The following is a 19,164-nucleotide window of genomic DNA, read 5'->3' as shown; positions in this document are numbered from 1 at the left end:
GCCCCAAACAATCGGAAAGGGGCTTCATCGGAGAATATGACTTTGCCCCAGTCCTCAGCAGTCCATTCACTATTCTATCTGCAGAAGATCAATCTGTCCCTGATGTTTTTTGGAGAGAACTGGCTTCTTTGCTGCCCTTCTTGACACCAGACCATCTTCCAAAAGTCTTCTCCTCACTGTGCGTGCAGATGCGCTCACACCTGCCTGCTGCCATTCCTGAGCAAGCTCTGCACTGGTGGCACTCCGATCCCGCAGCTGAATCCTCTTTAGGAGACGATCCTGGCGCTTGCTGGACTTTCTTGGACGCCCTGAAGCCTTCTTTACAAGAATTGAACCTCTTTCCTTGAAGTTCTTGATGATCCTATAAATTGTTGATTTAGGTGCAATCTTAGTAGCCACAATATCCTTTGCCTGTGAAGCCATTTTTATGCAACGCAATGATGGCTGCATGCGTTTCTTTGCAGGTCACCATGGTTAACAATGGAAGAACAATGATTTCAAGCATCACCCTCCTTTTAACATGTCAAGTCTGCCATTCTAACCCAATCAGCCTGACATAATGATCTCCAGCCTTGTGCTCGTCAACATTCTCACCTGAGTTAACAAGACGATTACTGAAATGATCTAAGCAGGTCCTTTAATATCAGCAATGAAATGCAGTGGAAAGGTTTTTTTGGGATTAAGTTAATTTTCATGGCAAAGAAGTACTATGCAATTCATCTGATCACTCTTCATAACATTCTGGAGTATATGCAAATTGCTATTATAAAAACTTAAGCAGCAACATTTCCAATTTCCAATATTTATGTAATTCTCAAAACTTTTGGCCACGACTGTATGTGTTCATTCTGGTAGGACACATAAGAGGATAAAAGAGTCAGGTGAAAATGATTTCTTATTCATTTCACCATCTCATACAATAAAATACTGCACTGACAGAACTACAACCCCCTTGGTACTAGAAGATAAATAAAACCATAAACCAAGCTATAAATGCAAATGAACCAGCTGGATAATATATGATCACTGATCGTTTTACAACTGCTCATGTTTGTTTCATTCCAAAACTACTGTTATTTTGCTGATCAGAGGCTTGGTCATCCTTTTAACCTTCTAGACCAGAGTGGTTTCACAATACACCAAGAATATTAGAATAACGTTCAGTGCCACAGACTGTGGGCTACAGCACCATCTAATGGAAACATGTTATTTAAAGTTGCACAACAAAGAACTTAGGTTTTCATGATTTCTCCCATTCAGGGACTTTTTCATTTGAACAGATTTTGAGAAATTTTCACTTGCTCACCAAAAAGCTGATAAAAACATCACAATAATCCACAAGTAATCCACACCACTCCAGCCCATTAATTTAAGTGGAAGAAAAAAAATAAAAGCGTTTCAACTGTAAACTTTCTGGACAAAATACCATAATCCATAACAACACTTCCACTACTGAAAAAGTCCATTCCCTATAGTTGTCTCACATGTGAACGGTGCTTGATCTTTGAATATTTCTCTCCCGATTCAGATGAGACAACATGATGATGGATTTGTTTCTTACAAACATGCCACTTTTTAATTTGCATGCCTTTTGTGTTTTTGATTTAATGTGATGTTTTTATCAGCTGTTTGGACTATCATTCTGACGGCACCCATTCACTCCATTGGTGAGCAACTGATGCAATGCTACATTTCTCCAAATCTGATAAAGAAACAAACTCATCTACATCTAGGATAACCTGAACGTGCGTGCATTTCCAGCTAATTTTTATTTTTGGGTTAACTATTCCTTTAATACCCATTTTACACATTTGAACGGCTTTTAGCACCAGAGCTTGGATTTCAATCATTTGTCCAAAATACCTATAAAATCAGGTATCAAAGGAAAAGACAAACTTTTTACTATGCAAAAACATGTCATCAAACAACAGCTTCCAGATTGTGCATCACTTTGTACTTTTAGGTCATGCACTATTTTAAAACAAGAAGGAACACAGAAGAAATCACTATGTTTCCACACACAAACAAAGCACTCGATAGCACCTGAAACCATTTAGCTTAGGAGTTCACAGTCACAAGAGTCTGAAACCAGTTGAGGTATTTCTTCATAGTGGTCCAACAATGGCTCATATTCAAGAGAAGGCATATTTAAAACTGCTGAAATGTGTAATACACAATTAAACTAATCAAATCATTTTTAATGTGTGTGTGTTTGCAGTGATGGCCTTTTCATCTGATGTTCAGCCCAGTGAGCTAACCTCCGGTGCTCAGCTTTTTATCCTAGAAAAAAAATGTAATGACATTTTTGTGAATAATTCATAGTAATTATATAGAATAATAATACTTAAAAAAAAAAGTTTTTGTTTAAGATGTGCTCTAAGCTGCACTCCATAAACATTTTCTCCAGTCAGTATTTAAAAGCTATTTTGAATATGAGTCATGCCGTGTCCTTATCAGTGTGGTTTACCTGTCTGGCACAGTCCACACACTGAATATACAGTGACGCGATGTTGGAACAGCTCATAGTCTGACCTTTATTCTCAGCGTAACACTTCAGTATCTGACTCTGCAGATCTGAACACACTGGTTTGATTTGGCATCGCCTAGAGAGAGTGAGAAATCAGATGAATGACATTTGAAATACTAAAGACTGATTTATTGATCTTGCACGCTCACCTGAAGCGCTTGTGTGCATCCTCTAAGCCTTTCTTGTAATTTTCAGCAGTAACTTTTGTGAACCGAGCCATCTGGACAACAACAAAGAGACATTAGTGTTATTTTACTTCATCTCATATCAAAAAGATACTATAGTTTTTAATAATATTTTGAATTCTTTTTTATTTTGTATATTTTCAGTTTATTTTCATTTTGAGTTCAGTTAAAAGTTTCAGTAAATTTGCTTGTTTCGTCATTTTTATTATTTTTAAATGTGTCTATATGGCTTTTATTAATATTTATTTCATTTTATTTTAGTAAATCAAGTTAAACAGAATGATAATTAGAAATGTTACCTCGGCAACTAGCTGAAATAAGATACATTTAAAACAAAATAAGTTATTTCATTTCAGATAAAGTTTATTTTATTTCAAGTAATGAATTATTATTCTTTTTTTAATAACCCTGTACTGCATATGAAGTGCTGATATCACTCTGGAAAAGGTATAAAGAGCATATGAAAGATCAGGTGAATCATTTTGCCTTTTCCTGCATCTTAGCAATCTGCTCCCGAAACAAAGCCTCCTGATTTTCCAGATCTTTCTCCTTCTCCTCCAGTTTCTGAGCCTGATGGGAAGATAAAACATGTGAAGCATCATCCTGTAAATCTACTACAGAGCACTACAGTAAAGAGAGTTTAATGGCACATGCATTTCTTGATATGAATATACAAAAGGGTGTTGCTCACAAATGATGTTTACAGAAAAGGCTGTGTGTGTGTAATAGATTAATGCATATTAAACGGAACTAATTTAACCTTGTATTTAAGCATTAATTCACTCACTCACATTAAGCTGGATCACAAATTTCTCTTAAAAAGTGAACGAGCAAAATGAAGCCTCAACATCTTACCTTCCTCTCCATCCACTGAAACACATGAGCAGATCATGTGGAAGAAAAGAGAAAGGGATATGAAATAAGCGACAGTGGAGTTAAGCAGTAAAGCTATAACATTTATTTTCATGCATTTTTAACATCTGGACGTTCACAATATGCATATTCAACAAATGCAGATACATTTAGAACTGGATGCAGAGAAACTGTTACATAACATGTTGTTTTGCACATGATAATAGCGTTATCTTAGTATCAAGTTTTTATTGATAATTAGAATTTTTTTATTTCATTACAATTTCTATTTTACATTTTCCAATTAATATCTTTTTGTTTTAGGTAAAGCTTAAGCAATTATTTTATTTTTGTACATTATTACAAGTGTTATATTACAATTTCTATTTAACATTTTCCAATATATATATATATATAGATATTTATTTGATTTAGGTAAAGTTTTAGCAATTTTATTGTGCTTTTGACATTATTACTACTAGTATTTGTTTGTTTTTAAATGTCTTTTTATTAATCCTTAGTATTTTGATAATATTGCACCACCATATTTTTGTTATGAGTGCTTAGCAAAAAAAAAAATGCACAGAGACAGAAGAAGCTGTTCAAATGGTAAGAAGCATGAATACTCAGATGCACATCCACAAACAACACACAACTGTGCGCAGAAGCTGACTTACATAATACTGAGTTATGAGATGCTCATCCTGAACCTTCAGCTTCTCCATCCTAATGGCATCTGCCAGAGTCTGTTGATAGGATGCCTTCTCCTCTTCCAGAAGCTTCTGGACCTCGTCCTGAATCTGGAGTCGGGCTGCAGCTTGAGCTTGGGCCTTCACTTTAGCTTTCTCTTCCTCCAGCCTTATGAAAACACAGGAAATGTTGTTTAGATGCCAAAACACACTGCATTCTTGGGTATTTTGTTGAGAGATCTTCATCTATACTTACTGTTGTCTCATGATATGCTCTGCCATCTTCATTTCCTCATTCAGGAGCTTCTGGAGATCTTCTCTGAGGTGCCTTTTTAGCTTTTCCTCATTCACTAAACAAAATAAATATCATATTTTAGCATGGAGATCTTCCATTCATTTATAAAACACAATCTAGTTTTGGAAAAGTTAATTTATTTTCTAAATGCATGTTAAAGATATTATTTTTTACCAATTAATCCATGCATGTTTTTTTTTAAGTAATTAAATATTAGTTTCAACAAAACAGATTATTTAAAAAAATAATGATGCTAATGTAAATTGTGATGAAAATCATGATGTTATTGTTTATAAACAGTGCTGTCAAATGATTAATCGCGATTAATCACTTCCAAATCTTCATGCCTTATAGTTGCATTTAGCAGACTGGAGCTGGGCGATAATATAATTTACATGTTGTGATGATATAAGCAATCAAGCAGTGAATGCACTCTATATATGCAGGTAAAGTTATCCAATATCAAACTTTATATGGAGAGTTATGCGACAATACAGTTTACAGAAAAGATCTGTTGCCACTTCCAGTTTATTGCAATTTCAAAATTGTGTTCAACAAGCATTTCTACAAAATCCTTAGATACAAGTGGAGACTTTGCAGGTCCATCAGTCAAAAATTAACCAGAGAGACTTTGGTAAGACTAATGAACCAGATGATGAACTTACCAACATGTGTTTCCAGTGGAAAGACCTCGAGTTGTGGCGCAACAGGTTCCTCAACCAGGTGAACACAAGGAACTGCAGGATCTCCCGTAGAAATTGGACCCATTTGCATCTTGCAAGGCATTTCATCAGGCAAAACCACAGATGAAGCAGAGCCTGACTGCGAAACAGCAGACTCCTCCAAGACAGACTGAATAGGAGCAGGTATGGAGATTGGGGAGGTTGAAACCTCAGGTTCAACAGGTAAATGCATGGACTCGCCAGATGTTGGCTGAGCAGCTAAAGTAAGAGATGATGGAGTTTCTATAGGTTCAATCGGTTCAGCAGATGGAACAAGATCTTCAGCAGATATAATTGCAGGTTCAACAGAGGACTCTATAGGTGTTTGTTTTACAGGTTCAACAGAGGACTCTATAGGTGTTATGGGTTCAACAGAGGACTCTATAGGTGTTAGGGGTTCAACAGAGGACCCTATAGGTGTTAGGGGTTCAACAGAGGACCCTATAGGTGTTAGGGGTTCAACAGAGGACCCTATAGGTGTTACGGGTTCAACAGAGGACCCTATAGGTGTTACGGGTTCAACAGAGGACCCTATAGGTGTTAGGGGTTCAACAGAGGACCCTATAGGTGTTACGGGTTCAACAGAGGACCCTATAGGTGTTACGGGTTCAACAGAGGACCCTATAGGTGTTAGGGGTTCAACAGAGGACCCTATAGGTGTTACGGGTTCAACAGAGGACCCTATAGGAGTTACGTGTTCAACAGAGGACCCTATAGGTGTTAGGGGTTCAACAGAGGACCCTATAGGTGTTACGGGTTCAACAGAGGACCCAATAAGTGGGTCTGTGATTGGTGAAGGAAGAATAGCTACAGGTTCAGCAGTCGAGGTTATTGCAGGAGGTGGTGTTAGGGGTTTAACACTCAATTCCACTCGTGGAGAAGCAGTTATTGGTTCACTTGACACTGGTGAAGGAGCATTTATGGGTTCAGCAGGCAGCACAGCAGGTTGAGGGTCAGGTACAAGTATAGCTACATGCTCATCACCTGTAGGTGGAGGGTTTGGAAGACTTTCAGGTGACTTTATGAGATTTGAAGGTGGTGCGGATGTTTCCACAGTCCCAGTTACTAAAGGCACGAAAGGTTTTATTGGCACTGAAACAGGAGGAGGAACCAAAGTACTGGCATATGAGGGAGGATGACTGATTACGGGTACTTGATGTTCACCTGGAACCAATCGCTCGACCGGAGGAGCTACAGGAGCTGTTGACTGGGTGGAGGATTTGGGTGAAGCTTGCGGGTGAACCACAGGTGGAGACTCCTTCATACGATCAATCACTCTTTGTGAAAGCTGTTTATCATCAGATGAGAAATAGCATTGATATACTTGTTGATATCGCTTGTTTTTTTTAAATATGCAAAGTAAATACTATAGTGTTTTTGAACCATGCTATAGTAAAGTGTATACTGTATATATTATAGTATTTACAACACTTTGTTCATGAATGCTAAAGCATACTGGAGAATTAACTATAGTGAACTGTTAAACTGTAATAAATACTGTATTATACTTTAGTTTTTACTACAGTAAACTAGTATATTTTAGTATAATATACCCTATAGTTTTAGAAAAAAGTGGTAATTCTATAGTTACCACAGCAACTATAGAATTCCATAACAAATTAATTCAAGTACTTTACTATAGACGGTTTTATCGGGCGCACGCGCCTGGACCTAAGTTAACTTCCAGTCTGTATTGTGTATATCGGTCTGGCTGCAGTGCCTTCTACAAATGCAGTTAAAGTCAAGGTGATGAGTAGACTGAAGTTGGGGTCAGGTGGTTGTGCTGCGGGATGTGTTTCCCATACATTTATATATTTTGGAGACTCGCCACAATTTTAAAACTGATCGGTTTTCAAAAAGGCTTCGCTGAATAAACATGAGTAACGTTACGTACTGCACGTTTAATAATAATAATTCCTTACATTTATATGTTTAAATATCAAAACGAGGCACAGGTGTTTTTATATCGCTGTATTTCTGAAGGAAGACTTGCGTGTTATATGCCTGATAAAGCAGCGTGTGAGCGTACCAGCTCTGCTTTGTTTACAGCTGTTACTGAGGAAACCTCTATTTCTCGCGCTTTATGTCTATGCTTTAAAACATCTCCTGCTGGCAAAGAATGAATTTGCATTTTCATTAAGTCCACCTGATCCACGCGGCAAACATATTTTGTTTGTTATCAAAAAATATCTACTCTAGAGGGACTTGGCTGTTGTTTGATTCTATTTGGAAGTCTACCGGAAGTTAAGTTAGGTCCACAAAAGCGCGCATGCGCAGTAACGTTTGTTTATGTTGTGGCCGTTGAAACCGCCTATAGTAAGTAGGGCTGTGCAAAAAATCGAATGCGATTTTCATGCACATCTCATCAGTAAAGACGCTCCTGTAATTTGAAGTATATCTCCAGCACTTGCGTTGGGATCAGGGTTGCCAGGTTTTCACAACAAATCCTGCCCAGTTGCTTCTCAAAATATAAAAATATACATTTTTTTAGCAGGGTTGCCTTGGTAAAATTCGCATTTTAGGGGCTAAATATCACGTTATTTGTATTGGGGTCGCTTTGACCCGCGGACATGAAAAACAACCACAGACTTGGCAACACTGGTAGACATTTACTACACCGAGCCGTAATTCACTGACAATCTACACAAAATCGATGTTAAAATCGCAGACGATTCTTTGTCGATTTTGAAAACGATTTTGTGTTAGTTGTCGGTAGACTAAGGCTCTGTGTAGTAACTGCCGCTCCACCTGAACCAGTGTTGCCAAGTCTGCGATTGTTTTTCATGTCCGCGGTTTGATATTTATCCCCTAAAATGCGATAATTTTACCAGGGCAACCCTTCCAAAAGCCTTCCATTTTAACCCCGGGAAGCAATTTTTATCGGGGAACCTCCCAGAAACGCGATTGGGCTAGTTTTGGACTAGTTTTAAGAAGCAACTGGGCAAGAGTTGTTGTGAAAACCTGGCAACCCTGATCTGAACGCACGTGCTGGAGATATATGGGATTTAAATCCTGCCATGATTCAAAACTGAAAATAAAGGTATGAAAGGTTGAAACTAAGTGTTCGAAAACTCAAAATCTTACAAAAAAAAGTTTTGCAAGATCGAAAAATAAGATTTGCAAGCTTGCAAAATGTAAAACAAATAAAAACATCTCTGCAAACATTATGCTGTTTTTGAGATTTCCTTCTTCAGAACTGCAACTTTTTTTTTACGATGTTGCGCAAAGAATTTTTCAGAGTTTCAAATTTGTCAGTGTTCTCCCACTTTATTAGATTGTTTTCCAGGTTTGATACCTTGTAAATGGTGATCTGAAAACTGGTGTGCGAATGTGTGAAAAAATAGTTTTGAAACTCTGAAAACAGAGCTTTGCAGGCTTGCAAAGTGGTAAAAAAATCAAATCTCTTCAAACATAATTTTGTTTTTGAGTTTTCCATCTTCAGAAGTGCAACACTCTTTTTAATGGTGTTGTGCAATCATTTTTTCAGAGTTTCGAATTTGTCACTGTTCTCCCAGTGTATAGTTTGTTTTCAAGATTTGAAACCTTGTAAATAGTGATCTGAAAACTGGTGAGCGAATAGGTGGAAAAAGTTTTAAAAACTCTGAAAACTGAGGTTCGAAAGGGCTAAACTTATTACATTGCATTACATTTGCACACAATTTTTTTTAGAGCTGAGTATACAACACCCACTTTGCGGAAATACGCCCTCACAGTTGCGTGCTTGCGACTCACGTGATTTGTGGCAGCGTTGTCACGCAGCTCTGCTCTGAAACTCAGACTGAGCGAAAATGAAGCTTTGCAACCTCGCAACTAAAAAAAAGCCTGGAGGGAGGGCCTACCGCTCTTGGCCAATGCTTTGCTGTCTGCTGACGTACAGTCCAATCACAAGTCGTATTTACTGGAAAGGTGGGATTGACCGACTGCTACGCCAATGACAAAGGAGCATCTTTACTGATGAGATGCGCATGAAAATCGCATTCGATTTTTTGCACAGCCCTAATAGTAAGGTTCAAAAACACCATAGCATTTACTATAAATTGTTACATAAGTTTTTTCAAGTGGGTTTAGTTTTATGATGAAAACTGAAAAAAGACTTCCATCACCTACAAGCTTGTATTTTGACGGTCAGACTGGAAACTCGAACAATTTCTTTCCCCGGATTATTGTAGCCCAAAATTAATTAATTTACTGGATCTTTTTTTCTAATTTGCAATGCAATTTGACTAACATTGGATGCATGAATCTTCATTAGACAATATTGCTTTATTTTTATGAAACATTTTTTTTTCTAAGTGATCACAAATAATCTAGGAAATTATTAGCAGTAGGCCTACTATGGTTCAGAAAATGGGAAAACCACTGTACACTGATATAAACCATGGAATGCGAACCAAATTCATGTTCAATGGTATATTTATGGGACACACCCAAAAATATGGTATTACCATAGTAAAATTCCAAATTGAACCATGCTTTTTTTTTGTAAAGAAAAGTACTGTGGTTGTATTGTACTTATACATATTGTATTATATGTCCATTATAAGATTTAGTTCTATGATGAGTTTGGTGTAGGGACATACTGTCACAAGTATACACTTCAAGTACAGTTGATTTTGAAAGCTATAGGTAGGCTAATGTATACGTTAACCCGTCTAAGTACAGTATGTATGTTTAGTATGCAGTAGGTCAACATGCTTGACTTTTACGTAGGCTATATTTAACTTAAGCTATATTCCCTCCAGGACATTGTTCTGCATTCCTAAAATCTTCACAAACTTGCAATGTATTGTACACGATATTCTAATTCATTTCAAAGACGGAATCAAAGGTCTTGCAGTGGAAGTTGGCTACGCTGCAACAAATTATGTTATTAAGCACGCATAGATTAAAAAAAAAACAACGACATATATAATATTGTTCAAATTAAACAAAGGAAACAGAAAATACTTTTCCAAAAGTGTATCGTTATCTAGTACACTTACCCTAATGCCCTTCACGAATGTAACCCCCTCCTCATCATATGCAGGGTCGAAGGAAACGTGGCGCGAGCTAACATTGCCCCCCATCACTTCGACGGTCTCACGCGATATTTATTGCAAATAAAACCGAGAATTAAATTTTTCTTACAGACTGGGGTGTTCAGTATATGAGCGTAGACATCTAAAGCCCAAAACCTCGTGTTTAGCTCAGCCCTCCCTACTTTCACACCCAGAGGAATTTCACTCCACAGCCCCGCGTTTATTTCAACCTCCAGCGATTCAAATTCTGTCAGCCAATAAACGTTTATAATTATTAGAAAATCTCATTTTTTATATCCTTATGGGCGCATACACGCATTATTAAAGTTTAGAAGTATTTAAAATGGACATCATGTACTTTTTCATGATAGTAAATATTTGGGGGTGTGGCTAATTATGATATATTAATAATACATGAGGCGATTATTATTATTCAAAATGTTTTAAAAAATACTCTGTAATGGAATTTTTTTTTAAAAATAATATTTGAACGCATACTCGTTTTGAACAATCGCATTAAATTATTATTCATTTTAAGTATTCACACATTGTATTTTGGTGGGAAATATGGTTTTCAGCTAATGAATGTTCACAACTCTGTCAATATATGCTGTTCATGATGCTATGTGTCTGTGGCGTGACTTATACTATATTAATAATACATGACGTGTTTTTATTATGATTTATGAGTGTTCAAAGTTATTCATTGTTCTGCCAAAAAATGTAAATGTACACTTGAAAACTCACTTTTTTGAACGCGATCTCATTAAATTATAATTATTTATAGCTGTATTATTGTAGTTTGGTGGAAAATGATGGTTATTTAATTTTTGTACTGTGTGAATTTCTGAATTTTGCATGAGTGACAAATACATTACCTCTATATAAAAACCCTGAGTATTATCAATCCGTCAGACAAAAGAACATACTTTTAATACCAACAAAGACCATAAAATTAATAGAATATCAAGAGAAATTGATTAATCCTAGAAATTATGAAGTTTGAATGAATAGTCCGCACATTAGTTGTGCAGAAAATGCAGATGAGATTGAAAGAACTGCACAAAAGAGATGATTTCCTTCAGTTTATGAGGTCGGTTTGTGTTAGCTGGTAATAAAAATAAATAAATAAACATCTTACACAAATCCATGCCAAATTACAAATTCCAGCCTCATGGACATAAGTGTAGATATTTTTGACAATATTGGCAGTTGTTTTCTACAGTATTTGCCTTAACCTGACTGAAACCTTAGTAGAAGGTGCATTACCGTTCGAAGTCTGTCTTACTTTATCATATCACCTGAATAAAGACACATGTAAGTGGGCCAACATATTTACTGACTTACTAAAACCGGCTGTGTTTAAAAATGGAAAATAAATAAATACCACTAACTTGTAGTAAACATTAACACTTATTAAAAATAGCTGCAAGTCCTGAACATGCTAACAAAACTAGCAAAAATGGACCATTATGTTAGTAAATGTGGTGCCAGGAATAAAATAAAAGTGTCTATTTCTGCAAAAACAGACCTAGATACTGAAACAGGTCACACATGGTAAAATCTGGCAGGCAAACGCTCTATCTTACACACACTTGGCTCAAAAGCAGCTCATAAAAATGGCCAAATGTACCTCAAGTGCTCATCCGTCCACAGTGAATAACTTTAAAATGAATAGTGATGGGACACACACCAACAAAACACACTTATACAAAGCTAAAGAGGTATTACACTTCCTTTACACAATTTACTATGAAAGCTTCTATCCAACACGGAATTTTAAAAAAAATTAAAAAGCCAATTTTTGACTTTCTTCTCAGAATTCCAAATTTGAATCTCTCAATTCTGACATTTTTCTCAAATTTTTGACATTTAACTCACAATTTTGACAAAAGAGTCATTACTGTGAGAAAAAGAGTCAAATACATTTTTGTATTTTGTGGCATACAAGGGCTTCCATAATTTACTCTGCCTTCTTGTCAGCTTTCTCTCCTTTCATTGCGACACGAATGCTGGAGAGGACTTCTGTGTAGAGCAGTGTTCCCAGGAACACCACGGCCGTGCCGACCCAGTGCCAAGCTGTGAAGGGATTATTGAAATACAGGATGGAGATAATGAGACTCAGGAATTTGCGAAGCGTCACCACCAGAGTAACGGTGAGCGATGCACACTCTGTGGTCAGAATGAAGACGCCGCGGATGCACACGTATCTGAGACATCTGGCTAAGGATATAACAGATAGATTTCTAAACATGCCTTTCTACAGCTCTGTCCAATTAGGAAGATTTAGATATGACAAAAATGAAAGGATACTGGGTGATGACATTCATCAGAAGGTATAACCACATGACTGGCACAGACTGACCAATCACAGGGATTTCCACTGGAGCTGTGAGAAAAAGTCATTTCAAAATAAAGGCCAAACAAACTAGAACTTTTTAAGGCTTGTACACACCATTCAAACATTTGGGGTTTTGAAAGAAATCAGTACGGACATTCAATGAGAAATTGATAAAAGATATTGAAGTCAAGAATATGAAGCAGCACCAGTGTCATTGGAAATCATCAGAAAAGTTTCTTGAGCAGCAAATCAGTATATTAGGATGATTTCTGAAGATCACTGAAGACTGGAGTAATGATGCTGTAAATTCTGCTTTGATCACAGGAATAAATTACATTTTAAATAATATTATTAAAGCCCGTTTCTGACAGAATTTAAATATAATATATATATATATATTTTTTTTTAAAAACAAATTTTAATTTTTTTTTAATCTTGTGGCAGGAATTAGCTTCAACAGAAAACGGTTATTTTAAATTGGAATAATATTTTTCTGTTTTTACAATATTTTTTAATCAAATAAATGCAGCCGTGGTAAGCATTCTTTAAAAAAAAAAAAACCTTAAAGACCCCGAAGGTTTGAGCGGAGATGACTCATTTACTTTATTAGTCCCATCAGGATCACACTCACAGCTCTGGCTGAAGAGCACGGCGTGTCTGTAGATGTCTGTTGACAGCAGGAGGAATCCCGGTAAAGGCAGACAGTGCTGAAAAAAGGTGTAAAAATCCCACTCAATCCCACATACTCACAGAAGACAAAATGTTGCACACTAAAATTCAGCATCAGACATCCCGGTCTGGACTTACATTGTAAAACAAAGCCTCCTTGGAGTGTTTGCCATACTCCTTATACAGAGTTTCCTGGAAAATACCCATTCTTGCAGACATCAGCAAGGCGAACGTCAGCATGGCGATCCCTGAAACACAACAGCATCAATCGAATATATCAATTCAGAATCATATAAATAACCACTTAAACTCATTAAATGTCTTCGGAATTGCATACTAACACTACTAATACTATTTTTGTAATATGCAAAACTGTACGCAACCATATGTAAAGATGTTTTATATTTTTGCATCTCTAACGCTCATAAAATTGGTATTTATTTGATCCAACATACTATAAAAACATTGATAATAGGAAATATTATTACTATTTCAAATAACTCTTATCTGTTTTGCTACATTGTAAAATGTAATTTATTCCTGTGATGCACAGCTGTTTTTTCAGCATCATTCCTCCAGTCTTCAGTGTCAGATGATCCTTCAGAAATCATTCTAATTGTAACTAATGCAGTTTCACATATTAATTTTTCAATGGTAGAATATACTATACAATATGCAGCAAACATTGCCAATGTGAATGCATAGTGAGAATATTACCCAGAATCCAATGCATGAAGGCATAAAAACCATCTTCCTCTGTGGCCCCTTTTTCAACATGCTACATAAATATCAAACCTGACATATTAGGTGCAGATAAATGCATTGAAATGCAAATGCATGTTAATACGAAACAACTAACTATACTAACACAGTATTTTGTGATCCAGCCTAAAGTGACTCACCACTTGTTTGGCCGACATAATAGTGCAAATGAAAATGCCCAAAGACACCAGCACGATGGAGAGATATTTACTCGCCGAATATCTGAAAGTAAGAACCTGACTGAATAATATGCATAAAAAAAGGTTAAGTAAGGATTGTGCATATCTTCAGCCTACCTTTTCTTCAAGATGATAATACCGAGGATCATGTTTGCTATTAAAGATCCCTGTGATCAAAATGCGAAGTTACAGAGATCACTGAGACACGGGTTTTAAAGCAATGAATGAATGATACTTACTGATCTGAAGATCATGTGCAGGGGCATGGCGATGTTAAAGTTCAGAGCGTAGTTATTGATCACGCTGACCGTAAAGAACATGCTCACCATGATCACATAGTTACTGCATAGGGGAAACACATCAAAAGACATGAAATACTCACAATACTGATTCTAGATGTTTGAGTAAAAATGCATAATTATGCATTTAGTTTTTTGGAAAACGAATGCACATACAACATGATGGGAATCTGGTAAATCAATCACCTATAATTATCACTTAAATTGATACTTTTTACTAATCTGTTCAGAAGCCAAAATGCATTGTTAGAATGAAAATGCATGTAGGTGAGTATAAATGTTATAATTTATTAACCTGAGGGGTATGTGTGGCTTTTTGCGTCCAAAGTTTGTCTCAAAGATGAACCCTTCAAGTGCAATGAAGGCAAACTGGGCAAAAGTGACAATATTCCCACATCCTGGGAAATCCCTGGAAAAAATAGCAATTAATGAAGCAAGAAATGACAGCATACATTAAGTTCAAATGCATTGAATACAAACTCAAATACGAAAAAAAGGATCATGAATGAGAGACATGCAACTCACCTAACCAAAAGTTCCAAAAACACAACATTACTGCAGCAACCAACAAACACCAAAGCGATCGCAAATAACGTATTCATTGCTAAAGCCTAAAATGAAAGAATCACACCCGTTATTTCAGTTTTACACTAATCCGAATGTTGGCATGGTGAATAATAAATGTCTAAATGTTCAGGACATGCACCAGTGAACTACTGATACAGTGAACACGTCTCCCGGCTAAAGACATGGCTTCCTGCTTCTCATTGCGCCTGCTGGGATTTGTAGTTTTTTGGCTCTAATCCAGCATGTATGCGGTTGTTCCTGAAAACTACATTTCCCAGAAACAAGACCAAAAACAACTACGTTCATAAAAAATAACAAACTAAGCAAGTGTTTGCGTGGGTGTAGCATGATTGCGAGAGGAAGTAGTAAAATTAAAATAGCCTTTAAATAAAAACAAAGTAAAATAATAACAATAATAAACAGCATCTGATTTGTTCGCAGTGCGTTCCAGCGTCCTCTCGGACGTTTAAAATATCTCTACGTGTTTCCGGTGTCGTGGCGATCACACACAGAACAATTTTACTTGTCAGTCAGTAAACCATCTGATAAACGACACAAACATGATTTCGTTAACGGACTCACAGAGTAAGTCAATCTTACAGTATCTCTGCCCTGCGTTAATGTTGTTGGTTTAGTTAGAAATGTTTAAAATACCGCTTTAAAGCTGAAAATGTTGTGAAAGTGATGAAAGGGAATGAATGAGGATACACGGCGGGGCCTCTAACAGTACAATCAAATCACTACTATAGTAAAACTCGTAAGCTAATATTAGAAGAATAGTGATACCATGATAATACCATCATCATTGTAGTAAGGTACCCTGGATCAGTATATAAATCCGGTGATCATTTGTCATTAGTACAACTATCCGTCCGTCTGTCATTCTATCTATCTATCTATCTATCTATCTATCTATCTATCTATCTATCTATCTATCTATCATCTATCTGTCCGTCTATGATATATTACCATGGTATTCTCTGAAGTGCTTTGGAGTATTATGCAAATACCCTGGTATATGGTAATCATATGGTACCTATTAGTAATTATTATTTAATCTTTAATCTTGGTTATTTAACCTTTCTAGTCATCAGAAAGAAGAAATCCTGAAACAATTGCAATGTTGTACATGAGTACAATATTTTTACTTCCACTGAAGTATCTTCTATATGACTTATTGGGATGCCACACTCTCTGTATTTATAGCGCAGCACTAATAAAGGCTGCTGTTGTGTTTTTAACAGAGATCGGCATGGGGCTGACGGGCTTCGGCGTGTTTTTCCTATTCTTTGGGATGATTCTGTTCTTTGATAAAGCGCTCTTGGCCATAGGAAATGTAAGTGTGTGCTTTGACACAGAGTTGTTTGAATGGAGTAAACATGAACGCTCAGGTGCATTAGAGTTCAATAAAATGCTGCTTGAACTGAACCTGAATGTCGTTTTGTGTTTGCAGATCTTGTTCGTCGCGGGTCTCTCGTTTGTTATCGGACTGGAACGGACGTTTAGGTTCTTCTTCCAGCGGCATAAAATCAAAGCCACCGGTTTCTTTCTGGGTGGTGTTTTCGTGGTGCTCATCGGATGGCCGATTGTAGGTGTCGTCCTGGAAGTCTATGGATTTTTCCTCCTTTTCCGGTGAGTTGTTTTGTCATCCTGGCAAGATGTTTAGGGTGATTTTTGCACTACCATAAAAGGGTTTTCTTTGCTTTAAGCTACTCTATGTAAAAAAAATTAACCCAGATATGAATCAAATTTAATAATGAGCGAGCACACTATCTTCTGAAGTTGTGTTTTTGCCTTACCCTAAAAAACAATGGAGGGCTTATAATAAATAGTATTTCTTTAGATTTGTCGGGACGGATTTCCCGGGAAACTGCATGCATGAGTCATATCTTCAAGTAGATTGAAACCACAACAAATGAACCTCGAACCAAGAGTTTGCAAGCAAACACGGAAAACAATGAAGCTGTAATAAAACACGAATCAACATAGTTTGCATAGTCAAATTTACCAGTTACTGGCCTGTTTGCCTAACAGGGCTCCAGACTGTGACAAAATCAAAGAAATCTGATTTTGTCAGAGTTTTGCTCTTTTTTTTGTGTGTGTGAATGAAGTAAGAAAAGTCACAAAGTGCTTCGAAAAACAAACTTTTCTTCAATTTGGGACTAAATCAAACATAATGATGCAGTTGTTATTCAGTTCCATATAAGACTATAGAATAATAATGGTACATTTGATAAGAGTACAATATATAAACTTCTACAAATAATTCAATTTTGCCCATGTCACTGTTGTTAATCAAATAAATATTGTAAGCTTCCCAACTCAAGCCTAGTGCTTTACTGTCAAATGTGTATAAACATGACATAAACAAGAAATGCGTGATATTATTAGTAACTGCACTTATTAATGCAAAGCAATAGTAACTGTATCATATCATACAGTATATATATTTATATCTCATATTCCTCTGAAATTAAAAGAATACCGCACATTGTAATTTCTATGAGTTGTCTATTTATTATCAAAGAATTTGTCAGTAATACAGTTAAAATGGGGAAATATGTGAACGATTGCATCGCAGGCCGATTTAAGGTCTGCCCCTAAATTTGCTGATTGTGCTCCTAAAAGTTTTCAGTCAGGGGCTACAGTGCTCCAAGCTAAAATACTTAATCAGGAGCCCTGCCTAGTCTTGTGAAGTTATTTTATACTGTTATTTAATATGAATACCGTATTTTCCGCACTATAAGGCACACTTAAAAGCCTTTAATTTTCTAAAAAAAAATGACAGTGCGCCTTATAATCCAGAGCGTCTTATATATGGATCAAGGTTTTGTTGAAATTCCCTTTAGCACAGCTCCATCTAGTGGATGCATAACACAAACCCAGTCAAAGCTTGACTGCAGTATCTTCTATTCTATGCACCGTATAATCCGGTGCGCCCTATATATGAAAACAGTTCTAAAATAGGCCATTCATTGAAGGTGCGCCTTATAATCCGGTGCGCCTTATAGTGCTGAAAATACGGTAATAGAAATCATTGACTATATGTTAGTGTAACTTCCAAAACATTTTTTAATAATTGATTTCAAGAAGTCAAAACATCAGTGGTATGTAAGCTACCTGCCTGCTCATGTGAGAGATTTTTCAGATAGCCGTGTTTCGTTATTGATAGTTTTAATGTCGATTAGCTGAGATATTCACCTTATTTTTAACGAACGGGTTAAAATTTGTAACTTGAATATACGAGACGTCCGGTGTCATTCACTTCAATTTATTTTAGCTGTTACGATGCTTGATATAGCAAACTAGCATTCGTTATATAATTTTAATGCATTTTAACGCATTATCATAATCATACAACACGCATTTGTTTGTAGCACAAATTTTATGCTCTGTTATTTCTCTAGTTATTTACCTAGCAACTAATGAACATTTACTGAAAAAAAGCGCCATTGCACAACCCACATATTAACTAAAACAATCTTCCCCTACAAGTAGCTTGTAATTGTTTGCTTCAGCCACTATAAGGACAAAAGTTACATAGATAGCTTGATATTATAAATGAGTTGTCCATCTGTTTCCAGGGGCTTTTTCCCAGTTGCGGTTGGCTTTATACGGCGGGTGCCTATTCTTGGATCTTTACTAAACCTCCCTGGCATCAGAGGGGTAAGTTCAAAACAGTTTGCTGACTCTTTTGTCACTAGTTTGGTTGCATAAGCGACACTTAAAATCCTGTCACATGACTACAGTAATGTTCTTCTGTTTCTCTTTTAGTTAGTGGATAAAGTGGGCGAGAGCAACACCATGGTATAACAGTCAACGGTTTAGTACTTGCTTTTAGTTTTCTATGAGTGGCCAACCTTTCTTAACGACAGATGAGATTTTTGATACTTTACCTGTGAGGAAGTTCAAGTGTTTTTTCTGGGACTGATTACAAAACCAAGTCAGGTGCTGTTTTTGTTACTGCATCACACATCTCCCCCTGCAGGGGGCGACAGGGACCACTGAACCCCTAAATGACCACAAGATGGACAGATGACGAAGACTCATTGAACGAAG

The 19,164-nt window shown here is 36.5% G+C and overlaps 3 protein-coding genes across 5 annotated transcripts; 1 reads left to right on the top strand and 2 right to left on the bottom strand.

Moving 5' to 3' along the window:
* Nucleotides 1–1,600: 1,600 nt before the first annotated feature.
* chchd3b (coiled-coil-helix-coiled-coil-helix domain containing 3b) lies at nucleotides 1,601–10,517 on the bottom strand. 3 transcript variants are annotated; one of them, XM_059535867.1, is made up of 10 exons: nucleotides 10,253–10,517; nucleotides 6,132–6,558; nucleotides 5,214–6,053; nucleotides 4,510–4,603; nucleotides 4,242–4,422; nucleotides 3,568–3,582; nucleotides 3,199–3,282; nucleotides 2,677–2,747; nucleotides 2,468–2,603; nucleotides 1,601–2,280 (listed from the first exon to the last, which is right to left on the bottom strand). In XM_059535867.1, the coding sequence occupies exons 1-10, from the start codon at nucleotides 10,334–10,336 to the stop codon at nucleotides 2,254–2,256; spliced, it is 1,959 nt and encodes a 652-aa protein (XP_059391850.1). In that variant the 5' UTR covers nucleotides 10,337–10,517; the 3' UTR covers nucleotides 1,601–2,253. The 3 variants fall into 3 exon arrangements, with proteins under 3 accessions (XP_059391850.1, XP_059391852.1, XP_059391853.1); XM_059535870.1 differs by having other exon boundaries at nucleotides 1,606–2,280; nucleotides 5,214–5,489; nucleotides 6,255–6,558; nucleotides 10,253–10,514; XM_059535869.1 differs by lacking the exon at nucleotides 3,568–3,582 and having other exon boundaries at nucleotides 3,199–3,276; nucleotides 4,221–4,422.
* Nucleotides 10,518–11,314: 797 nt separating this feature from the next.
* On the bottom strand, nucleotides 11,315–15,211 carry slc35b4 (solute carrier family 35 member B4). Its single transcript, XM_059535865.1, has 10 exons — nucleotides 15,064–15,211; nucleotides 14,834–14,947; nucleotides 14,479–14,581; nucleotides 14,357–14,406; nucleotides 14,201–14,282; nucleotides 14,016–14,076; nucleotides 13,437–13,546; nucleotides 13,261–13,336; nucleotides 12,602–12,677; nucleotides 11,315–12,498 (listed from the first exon to the last, which is right to left on the bottom strand). Exons 1-10 carry the CDS (start codon nucleotides 15,138–15,140, stop codon nucleotides 12,252–12,254), a joined length of 996 nt encoding a protein of 331 aa, XP_059391848.1. The 5' UTR covers nucleotides 15,141–15,211; the 3' UTR covers nucleotides 11,315–12,251.
* A 224-nt stretch (nucleotides 15,212–15,435) lies between these two features.
* Nucleotides 15,436–18,972, top strand: golt1bb (golgi transport 1Bb). Its single transcript, XM_059535864.1, has 5 exons — nucleotides 15,436–15,690; nucleotides 16,350–16,441; nucleotides 16,559–16,737; nucleotides 18,690–18,771; nucleotides 18,880–18,972. Exons 1-5 carry the CDS (start codon nucleotides 15,666–15,668, stop codon nucleotides 18,916–18,918), a joined length of 417 nt encoding a protein of 138 aa, XP_059391847.1. The 5' UTR covers nucleotides 15,436–15,665; the 3' UTR covers nucleotides 18,919–18,972.
* Nucleotides 18,973–19,164: the final 192 nt, after the last annotated feature.

This window comes from Carassius carassius, chromosome 43, assembly GCF_963082965.1.
Source record: "Carassius carassius chromosome 43, fCarCar2.1, whole genome shotgun sequence".
Classification (NCBI taxonomy): Eukaryota; Metazoa; Chordata; class Actinopteri; order Cypriniformes; family Cyprinidae; genus Carassius; species Carassius carassius.
Note: the sequence above shows the minus strand (reverse complement) of the source record. Positions and strands in the feature narration are given on the sequence as shown.

Excerpts from the sequence above, each read along its gene's own strand:
- chchd3b (XM_059535869.1), bottom strand. The coding sequence starts at position 10,336 with ATGGGGGGCAATGTTAGCTCGCGCCACGTTTCCTTCGACCCTGCATAT. Across the intron at positions 4,604-5,213 it reads TCCACTGGAAACACATGTTG|TGAATGAGGAAAAGCTAAAA; the intron begins GTAAGTTCATCA and ends TATTTTGTTTAG. Across the intron at positions 2,604-2,676 it reads GATGCACACAAGCGCTTCAG|GCGATGCCAAATCAAACCAG; the intron begins GTGAGCGTGCAA and ends CACTCTCTCTAG.
- golt1bb (XM_059535864.1), top strand. The coding sequence starts at position 15,666 with ATGATTTCGTTAACGGACTCACAGA. Across the intron at positions 16,738-18,689 it reads GGATTTTTCCTCCTTTTCCG|GGGCTTTTTCCCAGTTGCGG; the intron begins GTGAGTTGTTTT and ends ATCTGTTTCCAG. Across the intron at positions 18,772-18,879 it reads ACCTCCCTGGCATCAGAGGG|TTAGTGGATAAAGTGGGCGA; the intron begins GTAAGTTCAAAA and ends TTTCTCTTTTAG.
- slc35b4 (XM_059535865.1), bottom strand. The coding sequence starts at position 15,140 with ATGAATACGTTATTTGCGATCGCTTTGGTGTTTGTTGGTTGCTGCAGT. Across the intron at positions 14,582-14,833 it reads AAGCCACACATACCCCTCAG|TAACTATGTGATCATGGTGA; the intron begins GTTAATAAATTA and ends TCCCCTATGCAG. Across the intron at positions 14,077-14,200 it reads TTATGTCGGCCAAACAAGTG|CATGTTGAAAAAGGGGCCAC; the intron begins GTGAGTCACTTT and ends ATATTTATGTAG.